At 34.0% G+C, this 23,225-nt stretch overlaps 1 protein-coding gene across 1 annotated transcript; it reads left to right on the top strand.

Moving 5' to 3' along the window:
* Positions 1 to 16,509: 16,509 nt before the first annotated feature.
* Positions 16,510 to 17,712, top strand: LOC139429439 (uncharacterized). The gene has a single exon (XM_071195201.1). It carries the CDS (start codon positions 16,510 to 16,512, stop codon positions 17,710 to 17,712), a length of 1,203 nt encoding a protein of 400 aa, XP_071051302.1.
* Positions 17,713 to 23,225: the final 5,513 nt, after the last annotated feature.

Here is a 23,225-nt window from a genome sequence, read left to right as displayed (position 1 = left end):
AAAAACTATTACTACAAAATTTGTAGCAAATTGTACTCTTAACGCAATGGTCTGTAACATTTTTGCTCCTAGATGCATCAATGTGGAGATTTTTTCAAAAATGTGAAAAATAGAAGAGTGTTGAAAAAAAGCGGTATTAGAAGCATGGTACAGAAAAACTTTTACTACAAAAGTTGTAGCAAATTGTACCCTTAACGCAATGGTCTGTAACATTTTTGCTCCTAGATGCATCAATGTGGAGAATTTTTCAAAAATGTGAAAATTAGAAGAGTGTTGAAAAAAAACGGTATCCGAAGCATGGTACAGAAAATTTCTTTTACTACAAAAGTTGTAGCAAATTGTACCCTTAACGCAATGGTCTGTAACATTTTTGCTCCTAGATGCATCAATGTGGAGAATTTTTCAAAAATGTGAAAAATAGAAGAGTGTTGAAAAAGCAGGGTATCCGAAGCATGGTACAGAAAAACTTTTACTACAAAAGTTGTAGCAAATTTTGCCCTTAACGCAATGGTCTGTAACATTTTTGCTCCTAGATGCATCAATGTGGAGATTTTTTCAAAAATGTGAAAAATAGAAGAGTGTTGAAAAAAACGGTATCCGGAGCATGGTACAGAAAAACTTTTACTACAAAAGTTGTAGCAAATTGTACCCTTAACGCAATGGTCTGTAACATTTTTGCTCCTAGATGCATCAATGTGGAGAATTTTTCAAAAATGTGAAAAATAGAAGAGTGTTGAAAAAAAACGGTATCCGAAGCATGGTACAGAAAAACTATTACTACAAAATTTGTAGCAAATTGTACCCTTAACGCAATGGTCTGTAACATTTTTGCTCCTAGATGCATCAATGTGGAGATTTTTTCAAAAATGTGAAAAATAGAAGAGTGTTGAAAAAAAGCGGTATTAGAAGCATGGTACAGAAAAACTTTTACTACAAAAGTTGTAGCAAATTGTACCCTTAACGCAATGGTCTGTAACATTTTTGCTCCTAGATGCATCAATGTGGAGAATTTTTCAAAAATGTGAAAAATAGAAGAGTGTTGAAAAAAAACGGTATCCGAAGCATGGTACAGAAAAACTATTACTACAAAATTTGTAGCAAATTGTACTCTTAACGCAATGGTCTGTAACATTTTTGCTCCTAGATGCATCAATGTGGAGATTTTTTCAAAAATGTGAAAAATAGAAGAGTGTTGAAAAAAAGCGGTATTAGAAGCATGGTACAGAAAAACTTTTACTACAAAAGTTGTAGCAAATTGTACCCTTAACGCAATGGTCTGTAACATTTTTGCTCCTAGATGCATCAATGTGGAGAATTTTTCAAAAATGTGAAAATTAGAAGAGTGTTGAAAAAAAACGGTATCCGAAGCATGGTACAGAAAATTTCTTTTACTACAAAAGTTGTAGCAAATTGTACCCTTAACGCAATGGTCTGTAGCATTTTTGCTCCTAGATGCATCAATGTGGAGAATTTTTCAAAAATGTGAAAAATAGAAGAGTGTTGAAAAAGCAGGGTATCCGAAGCATGGTACAGAAAAACTTTTACTACAAAAGTTGTAGCAAATTTTGCCCTTAACGCAATGGTCTGTAACATTTTTGCTCCTAGATGCATCAATGTGGAGATTTTTTCAAAAATGTGAAAAATAGAAGTGTTGAAAAAAACGGTATCCGGAGCATGGTACAGAAAAACTTTTACTACAAAAGTTGTAGCAAATTGTACCCTTAACGCAATGGTCTGTAGCATTTTTGCTCCTAGATGCATCAATGTGGAGATTTTTTCAAAAATGTGAAAAATAGAAGAGTGTTGAAAAAAAGCGGTATTAGAAGCATGGTACAGAAAAACTTTTACTACAAAAGTTGTAGCAAATTGTACCCTTAACGCAATGGTCTGTAACATTTTTGCTCCTAGATGCATCAATGTGGAGAATTTTTCAAAAATGTGAAAAATAGAAGAGTGTTGAAAAAAAACGGTATCCGAAGCATGGTACAGAAAAACTATTACTACAAAATTTGTAGCAAATTGTACTCTTAACGCAATGGTCTGTAACATTTTTGCTCCTAGATGCATCAATGTGGAGATTTTTTCAAAAATGTGAAAAATAGAAGAGTGTTGAAAAAAAGCGGTATTAGAAGCATGGTACAGAAAAACTTTTACTACAAAAGTTGTAGCAAATTGTACCCTTAACGCAATGGTCTGTAACATTTTTGCTCCTAGATGCATCAATGTGGAGAATTTTTCAAAAATGTGAAAATTAGAAGAGTGTTGAAAAAAAACGGTATCCGAAGCATGGTACAGAAAATTTCTTTTACTACAAAAGTTGTAGCAAATTGTACCCTTAACGCAATGGTCTGTAACATTTTTGCTCCTAGATGCATCAATGTGGAGAATTTTTCAAAAATGTGAAAAATAGAAGAGTGTTGAAAAAGCAGGGTATCCGAAGCATGGTACAGAAAAACTTTTACTACAAAAGTTGTAGCAAATTTTGCCCTTAACGCAATGGTCTGTAACATTTTTGCTCCTAGATGCATCAATGTGGAGATTTTTTCAAAAATGTGAAAAATAGAAGAGTGTTGAAAAAAACGGTATCCGGAGCATGGTACAGAAAAACTTTTACTACAAAAGTTGTAGCAAATTGTACCCTTAACGCAATGGTCTGTAACATTTTTGCTCCTAGATGCATCAATGTGGAGAATTTTTCAAAAATGTGAAAAATAGAAGAGTGTTGAAAAAAAACGGTATCCGAAGCATGGTACAGAAAAACTATTACTACAAAATTTGTAGCAAATTGTACCCTTAACGCAATGGTCTGTAACATTTTTGCTCCTAGATGCATCAATGTGGAGATTTTTTCAAAAATGTGAAAAATAGAAGAGTGTTGAAAAAAAGCGGTATTAGAAGCATGGTACAGAAAAACTTTTACTACAAAAGTTGTAGCAAATTGTACCCTTAACGCAATGGTCTGTAACATTTTTGCTCCTAGATGCATCAATGTGGAGAATTTTTCAAAAATGTGAAAAATAGAAGAGTGTTGAAAAAAAACGGTATCCGAAGCATGGTACAGAAAAACTATTACTACAAAATTTGTAGCAAATTGTACTCTTAACGCAATGGTCTGTAACATTTTTGCTCCTAGATGCATCAATGTGGAGATTTTTTCAAAAATGTGAAAAATAGAAGAGTGTTGAAAAAAAGCGGTATTAGAAGCATGGTACAGAAAAACTTTTACTACAAAAGTTGTAGCAAATTGTACCCTTAACGCAATGGTCTGTAACATTTTTGCTCCTAGATGCATCAATGTGGAGAATTTTTCAAAAATGTGAAAATTAGAAGAGTGTTGAAAAAAAACGGTATCCGAAGCATGGTACAGAAAATTTCTTTTACTACAAAAGTTGTAGCAAATTGTACCCTTAACGCAATGGTCTGTAGCATTTTTGCTCCTAGATGCATCAATGTGGAGAATTTTTCAAAAATGTGAAAAATAGAAGAGTGTTGAAAAAGCAGGGTATCCGAAGCATGGTACAGAAAAACTTTTACTACAAAAGTTGTAGCAAATTTTGCCCTTAACGCAATGGTCTGTAACATTTTTGCTCCTAGATGCATCAATGTGGAGATTTTTTCAAAAATGTGAAAAATAGAAGTGTTGAAAAAAACGGTATCCGGAGCATGGTACAGAAAAACTTTTACTACAAAAGTTGTAGCAAATTGTACCCTTAACGCAATGGTCTGTAACATTTTTGCTCCTAGATGCATCAATGTGGAGAATTTTTCAAAAATGTGAAAAATAGAAGAGTGTTGAAAAAAAACGGTATCCGAAGCATGGTACAGAAAAACTTTTACTACAAAAGTTGTAGCAAATTGTACCCTTAACGCAATGGTCTGTAACATTTTTGCTCCTAGATGCATCAATGTGGAGAATTTTTCAAAAATGTGAAAAATAGAAGAGTGTTGAAAAAAAACGGTATCCGAAGCATGGTACAGAAAAACTATTACTACAAAATTTGTAGCAAATTGTACCCTTAACGCAATGGTCTGTAACATTTTTGCTCCTAGATGCATCAATGTGGAGATTTTTTCAAAAATGTGAAAAATAGAAGAGTGTTGAAAAAGCAGGGTATCCGAAGCATGGTACAGAAAAACTTTTACTACAAAAGTTGTAGCAAATTTTGCCCTTAACGCAATGGTCTGTAACATTTTTGCTCCTAGATGCATCAATGTGGAGAATTTTTCAAAAATGTGAAAAATAGAAGAGTGTTGAAAAAAAACGGTATCCGAAGCATGGTACAGAAAAACTATTACTACAAAATTTGTAGCAAATTGTACTCTTAACGCAATGGTCTGTAACATTTTTGCTCCTAGATGCATCAATGTGGAGAATTTTTCAAAAATGTGAAAAATAGAAGAGTGTTGAAAAAAAGCGGTATTAGAAGCATGGTACAGAAAAACTTTTACTACAAAAGTTGTAGCAAATTGTACCCTTAACGCAATGGTCTGTAACATTTTTGCTCCTAGATGCATCAATGTGGAGAATTTTTCAAAAATGTGAAAAATAGAAGAGTGTTGAAAAAAAGCGGTATTAGAAGCATGGTACAGAAAAACTTTTACTACAAAAGTTGTAGCAAATTGTACCCTTAACGCAATGGTCTGTAACATTTTTGCTCCTAGATGCATCAATGTGGAGAATTTTTCAAAAATGTGAAAAATAGAAGAGTGTTGAAAAAAAGCGGTATTAGAAGCATGGTACAGAAAAACTTTTACTACAAAAGTTGTAGCAAATTGTACCCTTAACGCAATGGTCTGTAACATTTTTGCTCCTAGATGCATCAATGTGGAGAATTTTTCAAAAATGTGAAAAATAGAAGAGTGTTGAAAAAAAACGGTATCCGAAGCATGGTACAGAAAAACTTTTACTACAAAAGTTGTAGCAAATTGTACCCTTAACGCAATGGTCTGTAACATTTTTGCTCCTAGATGCATCAATGTGGAGAATTTTTCAAAAATGTGAAAAATAGAAGAGTGTTGAAAAAAAACGGTATCCGAAGCATGGTACAGAAAAACTATTACTACAAAATTTGTAGCAAATTGTACCCTTAACGCAATGGTCTGTAACATTTTTGCTCCTAGATGCATCAATGTGGGGTTTTTTTGCAAAAATGTGAAAAATAGAAGAGTGTTGAAAAAAAGCGGTATTAGAAGCATGGTACAGAAAAACTTTTACTACAAAAGTTGTAGCAAATTGTACCCTTAACGCAATGGTCTGTAACATTTTTGCTCCTAGATGCATCAATGTGGAGAATTTTTCAAAAATGTGAAAAATAGAAGAGTGTTGAAAAAAAACGGTATCCGAAGCATGGTACAGAAAAACTATTACTACAAAATTTGTAGCAAATTGTACTCTTAACGCAATGGTCTGTAACATTTTTGCTCCTAGATGCATCAATGTGGAGATTTTTTCAAAAATGTGAAAAATAGAAGAGTGTTGAAAAAAAGCGGTATTAGAAGCATGGTACAGAAAAACTTTTACTACAAAAGTTGTAGCAAATTGTACCCTTAACGCAATGGTCTGTAACATTTTTGCTCCTAGATGCATCAATGTGGAGAATTTTTCAAAAATGTGAAAATTAGAAGAGTGTTGAAAAAAAACGGTATCCGAAGCATGGTACAGAAAATTTCTTTTACTACAAAAGTTGTAGCAAATTGTACCCTTAACGCAATGGTCTGTAACATTTTTGCTCCTAGATGCATCAATGTGGAGAATTTTTCAAAAATGTGAAAAATAGAAGAGTGTTGAAAAAGCAGGGTATCCGAAGCATGGTACAGAAAAACTTTTACTACAAAAGTTGTAGCAAATTTTGCCCTTAACGCAATGGTCTGTAACATTTTTGCTCCTAGATGCATCAATGTGGAGATTTTTTCAAAAATGTGAAAAATAGAAGTGTTGAAAAAAACGGTATCCGGAGCATGGTACAGAAAAACTTTTACTACAAAAGTTGTAGCAAATTGTACCCTTAACGCAATGGTCTGTAACATTTTTGCTCCTAGATGCATCAATGTGGAGAATTTTTCAAAAATGTGAAAAATAGAAGAGTGTTGAAAAAAAACGGTATCCGAAGCATGGTACAGAAAAACTTTTACTACAAAAGTTGTAGCAAATTGTACCCTTAACGCAATGGTCTGTAACATTTTTGCTCCTAGATGCATCAATGTGGAGAATTTTTCAAAAATGTGAAAAATAGAAGAGTGTTGAAAAAAAACGGTATCCGAAGCATGGTACAGAAAAACTATTACTACAAAATTTGTAGCAAATTGTACCCTTAACGCAATGGTCTGTAACATTTTTGCTCCTAGATGCATCAATGTGGAGATTTTTTCAAAAATGTGAAAAATAGAAGAGTGTTGAAAAAGCAGGGTATCCGAAGCATGGTACAGAAAAACTTTTACTACAAAAGTTGTAGCAAATTTTGCCCTTAACGCAATGGTCTGTAACATTTTTGCTCCTAGATGCATCAATGTGGAGAATTTTTCAAAAATGTGAAAAATAGAAGAGTGTTGAAAAAAAACGGTATCCGAAGCATGGTACAGAAAAACTATTACTACAAAATTTGTAGCAAATTGTACTCTTAACGCAATGGTCTGTAACATTTTTGCTCCTAGATGCATCAATGTGGAGAATTTTTCAAAAATGTGAAAAATAGAAGAGTGTTGAAAAAAAGCGGTATTAGAAGCATGGTACAGAAAAACTTTTACTACAAAAGTTGTAGCAAATTGTACCCTTAACGCAATGGTCTGTAACATTTTTGCTCCTAGATGCATCAATGTGGAGAATTTTTCAAAAATGTGAAAAATAGAAGAGTGTTGAAAAAAAGCGGTATTAGAAGCATGGTACAGAAAAACTTTTACTACAAAAGTTGTAGCAAATTGTACCCTTAACGCAATGGTCTGTAACATTTTTGCTCCTAGATGCATCAATGTGGAGAATTTTTCAAAAATGTGAAAAATAGAAGAGTGTTGAAAAAAAGCGGTATTAGAAGCATGGTACAGAAAAACTTTTACTACAAAAGTTGTAGCAAATTGTACCCTTAACGCAATGGTCTGTAACATTTTTGCTCCTAGATGCATCAATGTGGAGAATTTTTCAAAAATGTGAAAAATAGAAGAGTGTTGAAAAAAAGCGGTATTAGAAGCATGGTACAGAAAAACTTTTACTACAAAAGTTGTAGCAAATTGTACCCTTAACGCAATGGTCTGTAACATTTTTGCTCCTAGATGCATCAATGTGGAGAATTTTTCAAAAATGTGAAAAATAGAAGAGTGTTGAAAAAAAACGGTATCCGAAGCATGGTACAGAAAAACTTTTACTACAAAAGTTGTAGCAAATTGTACCCTTAACGCAATGGTCTGTAACATTTTTGCTCCTAGATGCATCAATGTGGAGAATTTTTCAAAAATGTGAAAAATAGAAGAGTGTTGAAAAAAAGCGGTATTAGAAGCATGGTACAGAAAAACTATTACTACAAAATTTGTAGCAAATTGTACTCTTAACGCAATGGTCTGTAACATTTTTGCTCCTAGATGCATCAATGTGGAGAATTTCTCAAAAATGTGAAAAATAGAAGAGTGTTGAAAAAAAACGGTATCCGAAGCATGGTACAGAAAAACTATTACTACAAAATTTGTAGCAAATTGTACTCTTAACGCAATGGTCTGTAACATTTTTGCTCCTAGATGCATCAATGTGGAGATTTTTTCAAAAATGTGAAAAATAGAAGAGTGTTGAAAAAAAGCGGTATTAGAAGCATGGTACAGAAAAACTTTTACTACAAAAGTTGTAGCAAATTGTACCCTTAACGCAATGGTCTGTAACATTTTTGCTCCTAGATGCATCAATGTGGAGAATTTTTCAAAAATGTGAAAAATAGAAGAGTGTTGAAAAAAAACGGTATCCGAAGCATGGTACAGAAAAACTATTACTACAAAATTTGTAGCAAATTGTACCCTTAACGCAATGGTCTGTAACATTTTTGCTCCTAGATGCATCAATGTGGAGAATTTTTCAAAAATGTGAAAAATAGAAGAGTGTTGAAAAAAAACGGTATCCGAAGCATGGTACAGAAAAACTATTACTACAAAATTTGTAGCAAATTGTATCCTTAACGCAATGGTCTGTAACATTTTTGCTCCTAGATGCATCAATGTGGAGATTTTTTCAAAAATGTGAAAAATAGAAGAGTGTTGAAAAAAAGCGGTATTAGAAGCATGGTACAGAAAAACTTTTACTACAAAAGTTGTAGCAAATTGTACCCTTAACGCAATGGTCTGCAACATTTTTGCTCCTAGATGCATCAATGTGGAGAATTTTTCAAAAATGTGAAAAATAGAAGAGTGTTGAAAAAAAACGGTATCCGAAGCATGGTACAGAAAAACTATTACTACAAAATTTGTAGCAAATTGTATCCTTAACGCAATGGTCTGTAACATTTTTGCTCCTAGATGCATCAATGTGGAGATTTTTTCAAAAATGTGAAAAATAGAAGAGTGTTGAAAAAAAGCGGTATTAGAAGCATGGTACAGAAAAACTATTACTACAAAATTTGTAGCAAATTGTACTCTTAACGCAATGGTCTGTAACATTTTTGCTCCTAGATGCATCAATGTGGAGATTTTTTCAAAAATGTGAAAAATAGAAGAGTGTTGAAAAAAAGCGGTATTAGAAGCATGGTACAGAAAAACTTTTACTACAAAAGTTGTAGCAAATTGTACCCTTAACGCAATGGTCTGCAACATTTTTGCTCCTAGATGCATCAATGTGGAGAATTTTTCAAAAATGTGAAAAATAGAAGAGTGTTGAAAAAAAACGGTATCCGAAGCATGGTACAGAAAAACTATTACTACAAAATTTGTAGCAAATTGTATCCTTAACGCAATGGTCTGTAACATTTTTGCTCCTAGATGCATCAATGTGGAGATTTTTTCAAAAATGTGAAAAATAGAAGAGTGTTGAAAAAAAGCGGTATTAGAAGCATGGTACAGAAGTAGTGTAAAAAGGCCGATTCTGGACAGGAAGTGATCCTGATCCTCCCTCGCGCATGCGCAGTGAAGCGGATATGACGTCAGCGCATGCGCAGTACGTGCGTGTAATGTTGGTTGCCTACCTCGTGGGGCGCCACCTAGCGGTAGATAGCGGAACTAACCACCTAGCGGTGGGTGGTGAAACTAACGCCATGTTGGTTGGTTGCCTACTTCATGGGACGCCACCTAGCGGTGGGTGGTGGAACTAACGTCATGTTGGTTGCCTACTTCATGGGACGCCACCTAGCGGTGGGTGGTGGAACTAACGTCATGTTGGTTGCCTACTTCATGGGACGCCACCTAGAGGTGGGTGGTGGAACTAACGCCATGTTGGTTGCCTACTTCATGGGGCGCCACCTAGCGGTGGAACTAAGGTGGGTGGTGGAACTAACGTCATGTTGGTTGCCTACTTCATGGTACGCCACCTAGCGGTGGGTGGTGGAACTAACGCCATGTTGGTTGCCTACTTCATGGGACGCCACCTAGCGGTGGATGGTGGAACTTAGCGGTTTAGAGTTCCGTAGGGCGCGGTAAGGGGGTTGGGTGATAGATGGCGCGCGTAAATTTAAAATTGGTGTCACCTAGCGGTGGAACGTTGAGTGATAAATGGCGCGCGTCTGGGCGTTCTAAATCAAAATCCCATAAGATTTAACATAGGGGAGTCCGAAATCACATTTTATCCCTACGCCCACATTTTAAAGTCCCAAGAACCCTCTTTTTCCGGAAAATTTGAATGCTGCTATCTAACACCACGATGACGTCATCGTCGATACATGAGGACACAAAGCTTGGTGTTGCCTGATGGGCGGTAGACGAACGAAATATACATAATACTTACTTGTTATAGGAATTGAACTGATAGCTGCAAGGAGAAATCTAGAAACTTTAAAGTCAATAAACCACCGAAACCTTTCCAGTTTAATGCAGTTGAACAGAACAAAAAATAAAAAAACAAAAATAAATATTAATTTATTAATTAAAACATAAATTTAATAATACAATTAGATTAATAAACCTCCGCGATACGTTTTGGTAAAAATACGAATAAACCATCCTACAAATCAACAACTGATGGCCATGTAGATGATGTAATCCGCTTCACAGACGTAAATCACATATAATTTATTCACTTCTAATTCAGATATGTTCTTCTTCGGGGCAAATTGATACTGCTCTATAACTGATTTAAACGTGACATACTAGCTTGAGTTGCTTTATAACGTGAGCGAGCGGTGTGAGCAGTAGTAGAAGGTAACAACTGACTTCTATATGAAAATTTTAACCGTTTATACCATCGGGAACAACCTTGAAAAATGTTAGAATGTGTGTTGCACAACAACAACAATAACTTAAACGTTTATACGTAATTAGACGAATATAAAGTTGTTATACAATGCAAATAATATATTATGCATTTTATTTTCTCGAATCTTCGCCGCACCTTGATTTATTGACAATGTATGCAAATAGAAATGCAAATGAAAATAGAAATTTAAAATGCAATAAAATAAAGTTGACTATAATACAATGTATGACGTGTTTTAACTGGAATAAATATGAAATCGGTTCGATTTAAGGAAGAGATTGAGATTTATGAAGTAGAGTGTGATGATGTACATAAAAGAGCAAGAAGTGGACGGGAATGGTTAGAGGCGGTAATTGATAGACAACGATTTCAAAGACGTATTAAAGAAATTGAACGAATTGTTGATAAAATATTGCGTGAAAAATTGTTAAAAATGAATGAATAAATAAAACTTAATAAAATATATATTGTTTTAATTACTTTAGTTTTAGTATACAGTTGTACAAAACCTATTGATGCACAAAAGAAACGTTTAAACAAAACATATAATTTGAAGGTGGAGGAGATAAGTATACTACTAAAATAAGGGCCAGATAACATATTACAAAAGTTGTTTTATTTAAAAAAATCTAATTACTACTACACAATATCTGATTTCTTAATCCAACTTCTTTCATCTATTCCAAACCACTTGACGTACATTCTGTTTCCTTTCCGTTTTAGAATCTTTTCAATCAACTGTATGTCAGGATAATGAGTCCGTTGTAATTCTTCAGTATAGAAAGCTCCTTTAATGTCATCACCTTTCAAATCTTGTAGTAAATACGTCACTGGATTACTATATTGAATCTTAACAATTTTAAAAACTTCATTGCTCCAGTTAGGAGTATACCCTTTGGTGAACACACCACGATGTTTAGATATTCTTACAAAGTCATTCAAATGAAATTTTGTGTGTAATGTTTGACTTTGATAATGTGTTTTTCTATTATAAACAGTACGCAATAGCTTTTCCTCATCCGCCTCTATTGGTTTCATACCTGTAGTGGAATGCTTGCGGGTATTATATATTAATAAAATTTGCGGTAATAAATTTAACCATTTAAAAGATCCCTGAACACTAAATTCTTTCCACATTAAACCTTTTAAAGTTCTATTTAAACGTTCAACGATAGATGCTTTTAACGAGCTAAACGTAGAGTAATGATTAATTTTTAATTTACTCATAAGTGACATAAAATCTTTATTATAAAACTCTTTTCCTTGATCGGTTTGAAGGTTTTTTGGTACGTTTGCATCCTTTAAAATACTTTTCATTGCTTTAGTAACATCTTTACCTGATTTAGTTTTTACCGGAACAGCCCATGCATATTTGCTAAAGACATCAATTACAACGAGTATATAACGATAACCACTATTTTGTCGTGCATAAGGTATCATCTCTACTAAATCAGCCTGGTATAAATCATTTATCCCTTTAGTAAGTACATGTCTTCTTTTAAAATGTATTCGAGCAGGTTTATGAAGTTCTTCAGCTAATTTTCTTTTAATATCAGAGGACATGTTAGTACGATTTCTACAAACAGTGTATTAATCGTCGCAGTAGGAGATGGAATGAATTTTAATCTGTCACCTTTCTTCAATTTGATACCCTTCCCATTTGAGCTATCATAAATCCTATTGTTTACTATAAGAGTGGTGTCCGATGGCACAATGGTGATAGAGTAAATTTCTCCTGATTCAATAGGAAAAATATAATATCTGTTGAAATTACTCAGCGCATAACTATGTCCAGCTTTCGCACCAGTCAAAGTAATATTCAAATAAGAATAATATTTATGTTCTATTGAGGAGGAGGAAGAAGAAGAAGAAGAAATATGATGTCCGAACTTGTGGATAGTCATAACTAAAATGATATAATGTATTGTAGGTTTATACAATTATATGAGCTTCTCGTAACTCTTCTATAATACTATTAATTTCATTACCATGTGACGTATTACCGGCAAGCTGAGAGGCTATTAAAAGTTTTAATCTATCTACTAATTCATTAGGATCATCCCAATAAATAAAATTTGACCGTTGATTATTGTACTGCTGCTGCATGAGACCTTCACCAGTTCTCATACGAACAGGAACGCTTTTTACTCTAGTCCGTCGTACAACTCCTTCCGTTGTATTTAAAACAGGTGCAATTATTTGACGATACTTGTCCGACTTGTCACCCATAATTTGTTTGCTTTTATCTTGATTTTTGTTTAATGCTGCTGTTGTTTTAAGTATTTCAACGTAATTCTTTTGATCATCACTGGTATATTGTTCTGGTTCCCTCTTGAAGATTAGCTCATACAGACCTTTCGTACCCTTATAAGTTTTATTTGCAATGGTTATATCATTCGTTTTACTACTAAAGAATATTTCACTATTTCCAATGGTATATTTATCAGTTAAAATATCAACATGAACTCCCTTGTTGCTGGAATCGAATTCATTGCTATCATCTCTTACATAGCCCTCAATGTAAGATCTTGTTAGAGGAGCAAATTGTTCCAAGTATAAGAAAAATGATTCTTCAGGAATATTCATAGTTTCTGGTAATGGAGATACATCTGCTGCTGTCGCTGCTGCTGCTGCAGGTGGTGATGTTTGCGTTGGTTGCGGTGGTGGTGATGGAGATGTTGCAAAAACATCTTCATCATCATCGCTTAATATTGATATTGTTGGTGATTGAGGCGCTTGTTGTTGTCGATGAAGTTCTGGTAGACGTGATGCTTGCACTGCTTCTGATACTCTTCTTTTCTTTGTAGGTATTACTGTTTTAAATTCTTCTTCTTTAACTTCCTCCGATTTAAGCTCCTCCTCCTCCTTCTTAACTTTAATAGGATGTTTAATTGTGGAAATTATTTTTTCTAAAGGGGTTGTTACTGCTTTATATTGCTGTTGAAGCAAATGTTCAGATTTATGTTTCCTTGCTTTTAATGTATCCAATTTCTTTTTCACATTTGCTCTTGTTTTAATAAGCTTTCGTGTTAATTGTTTTGAGTCCATGTTTTCTGTACAATGAATGAACGGTTACTGACTAATGCATGTGCTTACTGTAGAGTTTTATTGAAACTATTCAGGCCGGTTTTAACCGATCCGTTTTATCCGATCGGTTTTAACCGATCTGTTTTATCCGACCGGTTTTAACCGATCAGTTTTATCCGACCAACCGCATTTATCGGTTGTAACACCGATACTTTTTCGGATTCTTCAAACCGAAACCTAACTTTCGTTTTACTTTCATCGCATTAGTAACAAACCATGCGTTAGCTTTTTCACCAATCGATGAATCTTTCGCCAATACTCTTTTCCATGCTTCTTCAGCTAATACTTTATCTGCTTTATGTCGATTGTGTAAATCTGTGTATTGTGTATAGGCTAAATCGTGACGTTTACATGCTCTATCAAGGTCATTAATACCAGGATCTCCACGTGCTAAGCGTTTCATAAGATTTGTCCCGGGTCCACAGAACTGATAGCCGGGTAAATGCAGCTCTCCACCTGTTCGTATCACTAACATGACTGATATAGAAACATACACAATCACAGTTTTATATAGTAATGAAACCCATTACGATATCTACCATTGTTCATATCGTCCTCCTTACTGATTACAAAAAATCCAAATCTATCTTTCCAACACATTGAACACATTTTCTTAAAGACATTGAATTTCATATCGGTTGTTACATGATCATTATAAATATGTTTTAAATTTAGATCATCTTGTTTGAAAAGTATTAAAAAGTTTGCATTATCACGTATTAAATGCTTTGGAATATGTGTGTAACTCTGACATAAATAAAAACTATCTATTGCCTTATGTCGTCCCATACAAAAATAATCACGAATAATTGATTGTTTATCGCATGCTACATCATCAAATATAAAAACCGAATCTTCATTCGCTTTAGAAGGATGCATTATGTCATCACTACTGCTATACTCATAATATCCTAAACCTTTTATAGGCTGCAGCAATTTTCTCAAATATTCATATTTGTTTTGATACAATGACTTTGAATACACATACACATTTTTAAATGATAGTCCATTGGGATCCTGTAATAAGCTAATTATCAAATTTGTTTTACCAGAGTTAGAAGGTCCGGATATAATGCAACGTAGATTATTTGGAAATAAATAACTATGCTTTCTGTTTTGAGGTGATTGATTATTATTAAATTGCATTGTTACATCATCAACATTTAATGTGTAAGGTTGTTTTATCACTTTCATGTTTATTGTATAACTAACTATTATATAAGTTTGATTTTGAATATATAATGTTCATTTGTCTGTTGACCATTGAAGCGATTATCAATATCATCAATATTTACTGTGTAAGGTTGTTTTATCACTTTCATGTTTATGGTATAACTGACTCCTTTATAAGACTGAATTTAAACATATAATATTCATTTGTCTGTTGACCATTGAAGTGATTGGACCATGAAGAAAGGAGCAAGTGGAAAAGCGATTTCTTTTAATAAAGCCGTTAAAAATGCTAAAATAAAATTAAAAGAGTCAAGCACTAATGATTTGAAATCTGCTGCAAAGTTAGCTTTACGTGCCGTAAAAGGTATTGTCAAAAAGAAACCTCGTTCTAGAGTTATTACAATTCCAAAAAGCGGTGGTATACTTCCGCTCATTCCAATTTTTGCTGGTTTAAGTGCATTAGGAGCTCTAGCAGGTGGCACTGCTTCCGTTATAAGTGCTGTCAATAAAACGAAGCAAGCACAAGCGGCACTCAAGGAAAGTCAAAGACATAATCAAACGATGGAATCAATAGCTTTAGGTAAAGGTCTGTATTTAAAACCATATAAAAAAGGATTAGGTGTTTTTTTAAAGACACGCCAAGAAAAACCATACAACAGCAGAAAGCGCTAACAAACGTTGACTTGATGCGTTATGTGAAAATATTAGGGATACCAGAGTTTAGAGGGATATTCATGCAAGATAAATTACCTGTGCGTATTAATAATAATGAAAGAGGTATTATTAACTTGGATAGTGTGAAAGGACCTGGTACTCATTGGACAGCCTATATTAAAAAGGGAAATATAATTACTTATTTCGATAGTTTTGGTAATTTAAAACCAAGTAAAGAAATTGTAAATTATTTCAAGAGTGCAGGAAATAATGTAATTATTAAATATAATCACCATCAATATCAAACCTATAACACAAGTAATTGTGGTCATTTATGTTTAAATTTCTTATCATCAGACGCATTATAGTTTCAACAATCAAAGGATGTGGACGTTTGATTTAGTAGGAAAAACATCTGTTCTAACAGCAAATTATCACCCTGCAATAGAACTGAATCCTAATTATCAATATGAACTGGCACTTGTAAGCTTTGATGGATACAACTCAATTCCAAATATTGACGAAACAAATAATTGCTTAAAAATTGATAATGAATTGATAGCACTACCAACAGGATCTTATGAATTAACACACATTTCGAATGCCATTAATAAACAACTTAAAGAAAAGAATATTAAAGGTGTGAACTTTAGCCTACAAGCAAATGAGGATACTCTACAAGCAGTGATCACATGTAACAAAACTATTGATTTTAATGTAAACAACTCCATCTCAACAATATTAGGATTTAATAAATCAGATGTACTGGATCCAATAAAATCCCCGCATAGAGCTCGCAATATTGTAGATATATTTAAAGTAAATTCTATACAAGTACTATGTAGCATAACACATGGAGCTTATCACAACGACATACCTGCGCACACTATCTACTCATTTTTCCCTACAGTACCTAAAGGTTATAAAATATCAGAAACTCCCCACAATTTAATATATATGCCTCTGAATACACAAATAATTAATAATATTACCCTTAAAATAGTTGATCAAAACGGATTGTTGGTCAATTTCAGAGGAGAAGTCATCAAGATAAGACTACATTTAAAGCTCTCTAGTAATAATGGTTCTTAAGGTAAAAGGTAATATAAACCCACAAAATCAAACCAATACTTTTAGTTCTCTTCACACTGTGAAACAGTTAACACCTCAAAACAAACAATTTCTTGAATCATTAGGTTTACAATTAATAAAATAATAACAATATGAGTATCTTAAACGTCTCTGATAAAGTACAATTTGATAATTCACTCGTACGGATTCAGTATCATAATCATTTACCATACTCATCAAATTCTTTTAACAATAGCGATGAAATTCGTATTGCAATTCAACAACAGGACGTTTACACGTTACCAAGTCAATCTTTTATTTACGTACAAGGGAAACTATTGAAAGATGACGGAACCGTTGATAAAGATTCAAAATTGTCAGCAAATCCGATCGCTCATATGTTTAGTGAAGTACGATTTGAATGTGGAGGGAACGTAATTGACAGAGTAAGAAATCCAGGAATAGCTAGCACATTAAAAAATCTTTGCTCATTAACAAGATCGGAATACTATCATGCCTCTAACGCAGGTTTCGAATATCCAAATGTTAAAGTAAATGAAAATACAGGAGATTTTAATTTTTGTGTTCCCTTGAAATATTTTCTTGGGTTCGCAGAAGATTATAATAAAATTTTGATAAATCTCCGTCAAGAATTAGTTTTAGTACGCAGTAATTCAGACAAGAATGTTATCGAAAGTCTTTTACCTAATGTGGCGATTACTATTAATAAAATAGTATGGAAAGTTCCTCATGTTTCTGTAGCCGATGTTGAACGTTTAAAACTTTTAGAGTACATTGAACAAGGAATTGAATTGGACATGGGATTTAGATCATTTGATTTACATGAATACCCATCATTACCAAAAAATAGACAACACACATGGACAATTAAAACATCTACTCAATTAGAAAAGCCCAGATACTTTATATTAGGGTTTCAAATCAATAGAAAAGATAATCCGTTACGTTCTGCATCACAATTTGACCACTGTAATTTAACAGATATGAAAGTGTTTTTAAATAGTGAGAAATATCCCTATGAAGCTTTAAATTTAAATTTTAAGACAGGTCAAATTGCAGTTTTATATGAAATGTATTGTAATTTCGCAAAGACCTATTACGATCGAGAACTTGCAGAACCAATGTTTAACAGAGATACATTTTTAGCACATACACCGATTATTGTAATTGATTGTTCACGGCAAAATGATATTTTAAATGTTGGAACCGTTGATATTCGCATTGAATTTGAAACGAGTGAAGAGATACCAAATGCTACTTCCCTCTACTGTTTAATCTTACACGATCGTGTTTTCAAATATGTTCCTTTAACTGGTATGATTAATCAAATATAGATCAGTTTGTAAACAACTCTATCTCATCGACATAACGTTTTAGTAAATTAGATGTACTGGATCCAATAAAATTCCCACACAGCGCTCGAAATATTGTAGATATATTTAAAGTAACTTATATGCAAGTATAATGTAACATAACACATACCTGCATAATTTTACTGAAACATAAATAACTTTGGAATTCGAAATACTCAGAAGTTATTTATAATCATTACGTACATTCTTTAATAATTTTACAAAAACCTTTGAGTGGGGAGGTATCTATAGTTATAAATTAAATTTCACATATTAGTTTACAATATGAAGTTCAGATGTGCGGTTGTAGACGTTCAAGGGTTTTACGTCAACTCTAAATTCGAAGTTAAAGAATTTACTCTTCTGGATATTACCGCCACCGGCTACATTATACATTTACACCTAAAGCCGAGCGTACCATTCCAACGATTAAACGTTGAAGATCAGAGGTCAGTAAGATATTTAGAACGCAACCATCATAGGTTGATATATAACGATGGGTGGATAAATCAATCGGAAGGTCTAAATGTAATTGATGGTTTAATTTCCTCCTACGATCAAATATTTGTTAAGGGAAATCAAAAGAAGCAGTTTTTGGAAACACGTAACCATAATAATAATTCAATAATAACAGATATTGCGTTAGAATTTGCGGAAGAGGATGAAACTAAATTAAATTCAACCTCCAATCAATGTTGGTTTCACGTCGGCTGTTGTCCAGCGGTATGTTCACAGAACAACGTTTTAATTTTAAAAAAATTTTTATGTAAACAAAATAAATTTAATTGTATTTAAGTTGCCTGGATTATTATTAGAAATATTCCTATTGTATTATTAAATTTATGTTTTAATCAATAAATTAATATTTATTTTTGTTAAAAAATATGCATTTTAATACTATCAAAATAATTGTATCTTTATTCTCTTTTACCACCATCACCAGATGGCGTCACATGAATTTTAAATTTACGCGCGCCATCTATCGCCCATCAGGCAACACCTAGCACGCGTCATTTATCGCTCAACGCTTTGTGTCCGCATGTATCGACGATGACGTCATCGTGATAAGGCCCGTCGATCTAGATAGCCTCATTCAAATTTCCCGCCAAAAAGAGGGTTCTTGGCGAATGCTGCGCTCCGATTGGTTGAATTTAAAATGTGGGCGTGGCCAGAAGGAGGTAGTGGTGGGGATAAAATGTGATTTCGGACCCCCCTATATTAAATCTTATGGGAGTTTGGTCCAGAACGCCTATAGCTATACGCACGCTATCTATCGCTCATCAGATGAATTTAAAATGTGTACGTGGTCAGAAGGAGGTAGTGGTGGGGATAAAAAGTACTTTTGGACCCCCCTACGTTAAATCTTATGGGATTTTGATTTAGAACGCCCATAGCTATATGCGCGTCATTTATCGCTCAATAAAAATTTTAAAGCTACATGTATTTTAATACTACTTTATACAACTGTATACTAAAACTAAAGTAATTAAAACAATATATATTTTATTAAGTTTTATTTATTCATTCATTTTTAACAATTTTTCACGCAATATTTTATCAACAATTCGTTCAATTTCTTTAATACGTCTTTGAAATCGTTGTCTATCAATTACCGCCTCTAACCATTCCCGTCCACTTCTTGCTCTTTTATGTACATCATCACACTCTACTTCATAAATCTCAATCTCTTCCTTAAATCGAACCGATTTCATATTTATTCCAGTTAAAACACGTCATACATTGTATTATAGTCAACTTTATTTTATTGCATTTTAAATTTCTATTTTCATTTGCATTTCTATTTGCATACATTGTCAATAAATCAAGGTGCGGCGAAGATTCGAGAAAATAAAATGCATAATATATTATTTGCATTGTATAACAACTTTATATTCGTCTAATTACGTATAAACGTTTAAGTTATTGTTGTTGTTGTGCAACACACATTCTAACATTTTTCAAGGTTGTTCCCGATGGTATAAACGGTTAAAATTTTCATATAGAAGTCAGTTGTTACCTTCTACTACTGCTCACACCGCTCGCTCACGTTATAAAGCAACTCAAGCTAGTATGTCACGTTTAAATCAGTTATAGAGCAGTATCAATTTGCCCCGAAGAAGAACATATCTGAATTAGAAGTGAATAAATTATATGTGATTTACGTCTGTGAAGCGGATTACATCATCTACATGGCCATCAGTTGTTGATTTGTAGGATGGTTTATTCGTATTTTTACCAAAACGTATCGCGGAGGTTTATTAATCTAATTGTATTATTAAATTTATGTTTTAATTAATAAATTAATATTTATTTTTGTTTTTTTATTTTTTGTTCTGTTCAACTGCATTAAACTGGAAAGGTTTCGGTGGTTTATTGACTTTAAAGTTTCTAGATTTCTCCTTGCAGCTATCAGTTCAATTCCTATAACAAGTAAGTATTATGTATATTTCGTTCGTCTACCGCCCATCAGGCAACACCAAGCTTTGTGTCCTCATGTATCGACGATGACGTCATCGTGGTGTTAGATAGCAGCATTCAAATTTTCCGGAAAAAGAGGGTTCTTGGGACTTTAAAATGTGGGCGTAGGGATAAAATGTGATTTCGGACTCCCCTATGTTAAATCTTATGGGATTTTGATTTAGAACGCCCAGACGCGCGCCATTTATCACTCAACGTTCCACCGCTAGGTGACACCAATTTTAAATTTACGCGCGCCATCTATCACCCAACCCCCTTACCGCGCCCTACGGAACTCTAAACCGCTAAGTTCCACCATCCACCGCTAGGTGGCGTCCCATGAAGTAGGCAACCAACATGGCGTTAGTTCCACCACCCACCGCTAGGTGGCGTACCATGAAGTAGGCAACCAACATGACGTTAGTTCCACCACCCACCTTAGTTCCACCGCTAGGTGGCGCCCCATGAAGTAGGCAACCAACATGGCGTTAGTTCCACCACCCACCTCTAGGTGGCGTCCCATGAAGTAGGCAACCAACATGACGTTAGTTCCACCACCCACCGCTAGGTGGCGTCCCATGAAGTAGGCAACCAACATGACGTTAGTTCCACCACCCACCGCTAGGTGGCGTCCCATGAAGTAGGCAACCAACCAACATGGCGTTAGTTTCACCACCCACCGCTAGGTGGTTAGTTCCGCTATCTACCGCTAGGTGGCGCCCCACGAGGTAGGCAACCAACATTACACGCACGTACTGCGCATGCGCTGACGTCATATCCGCTTCACTGCGCATGCGCGAGGGAGGATCAGGATCACTTCCTGTCCAGAATCGGCCTTTTTACACTACTTACAGAAAAACTATTACTACAAAATTTGTAGCAAATTGTACTCTTAACGCAATGGTCTGTAACATTTTTGCTCCTAGATGCATCAATGTGGAGATTTTTTCAAAAATGTGAAAAATAGAAGAGTGTTGAAAAAAAGCGGTATTAGAAGCATGGTACAGAAAAACTTTTACTACAAAAGTTGTAGCAAATTGTACCCTTAACGCAATGGTCTGTAACATTTTTGCTCCTAGATGCATCAATGTGGAGAATTTTTCAAAAATGTGAAAAATAGAAGAGTGTTGAAAAAAAACGGTATCCGAAGCATGGTACAGAAAAACTATTACTACAAAATTTGTAGCAAATTGTACCCTTAACGCAATGGTCTGTAACATTTTTGCTCCTAGATGCATCAATGTGGAGATTTTTTCAAAAATGTGAAAAATAGAAGAGTGTTGAAAAAAAGCGGTATTAGAAGCATGGTACAGAAAAACTATTACTACAAAATTTGTAGCAAATTGTACTCTTAACGCAATGGTCTGTAACATTTTTGCTCCTAGATGCATCAATGTGGAGATTTTTTCAAAAATGTGAAAAATAGAAGAGTGTTGAAAAAAAGCGGTATTAGAAGCATGGTACAGAAAAACTTTTACTACAAAAGTTGTAGCAAATTGTACCCTTAACGCAATGGTCTGTAACATTTTTGCTCCTAGATGCATCAATGTGGAGAATTTTTCAAAAATGTGAAAAATAGAAGAGTGTTGAAAAAAAACGGTATCCGAAGCATGGTACAGAAAAACTATTACTACAAAATTTGTAGCAAATTGTACCCTTAACGCAATGGTCTGTAACATTTTTGCTCCTAGATGCATCAATGTGGAGTATTTTTCAAAAATGTGAAAATTAGAAGAGTGTTGAAAAAGCACGGTATCCGAAGCATGGTACAGAAAAACTTTTACTACAAAAGTTGTAGCAAATTTTGCCCTCAACGCAATGGTCTGTAACATTTTTGCTCCTAGATGCATCAATATGGAGATTTTTTCAAAAATGTGAAAATTAGAAGAGTGTTGAAAAAGCAGGGTATCCGAAGCATGGTACAGAAAAACTTTTACTACAAAAGTTGTAGCAAATTTTGCCCTTAACGCAATGGTCTGTAACATTTTTGCTCCTAGATGCATCAATGTGGAGATTTTTTCAAAAATGTGAAAAATAGAAGAGTGTTGAAAAAAACGGTATCCGGAGCATGGTACAGAAAAACTTTTACTACAAAAGTTGTAGCAAATTGTACCCTTAACGCAATGGTCTGTAACATTTTTGCTCCTAGATGCATCAATGTGGAGAATTTTTCAAAAATGTGAAAAATAGAAGAGTGTTGAAAAAAAACGGTATCCGAAGCATGGTACAGAAAAACTTTTACTACAAAAGTTGTAGCAAATTGTACCCTTAACGCAATGGTCTGTAACATTTTTGCTCCTAGATGCATCAATGTGGAGAATTTTTCAAAAATGTGAAAAATAGAAGAGTGTTGAAAAAAAACGGTATCCGAAGCATGGTACAGAAAAACTTTTACTACAAAAGTTGTAGCAAATTGTACCCTTAACGCAATGGTCTGTAACATTTTTGCTCCTAGATGCATCAATGTGGAGAATTTTTCAAAAATGTGAAAAATAGAAGAGTGTTGAAAAAAAGCGGTATTAGAAGCATGGTACAGAAAAACTTTTACTACAAAAGTTGTAGCAAATTGTACCCTTAACGCAATGGTCTGTAACATTTTTGCTCCTAGATGCATCAATGTGGAGAATTTTTCAAAAATGTGAAAAATAGAAGAGTGTTGAAAAAAAGCGGTATTAGAAGCATGGTACAGAAAAACTTTTACTACAAAAGTTGTAGCAAATTGTACCCTTAACGCAATGGTCTGTAACATTTTTGCTCCTAGATGCATCAATGTGGAGAATTTTTCAAAAATGTGAAAAATAGAAGAGTGTTGAAAAAAAGCGGTATTAGAAGCATGGTACAGAAAAACTTTTACTACAAAAGTTGTAGCAAATTGTACCCTTAACGCAATGGTCTGTAACATTTTTGCTCCTAGATGCATCAATGTGGAGAATTTTTCAAAAATGTGAAAAACAGAAGAGTGTTGAAAAAAAACGGTATCCGAAGCATGGTACAGAAAAACTATTACTACAAAATTTGTAGCAAATTGTACTCTTAAC

The sequence above is a fragment of the Onthophagus taurus genome, chromosome 3 (assembly GCF_036711975.1).
Source record: "Onthophagus taurus isolate NC chromosome 3, IU_Otau_3.0, whole genome shotgun sequence".
Taxonomy (NCBI): Eukaryota; Metazoa; Arthropoda; class Insecta; order Coleoptera; family Scarabaeidae; genus Onthophagus; species Onthophagus taurus.
Note: the sequence above shows the minus strand (reverse complement) of the source record. Positions and strands in the feature narration are given on the sequence as shown.

Bases quoted from the DNA above. Each gene is read 5' to 3' on its own strand.
- LOC139429439 (XM_071195201.1), top strand. From the start codon at position 16,510: ATGAGTATCTTAAACGTCTCTGATAAAGTACAATTTGATAATTCACTC.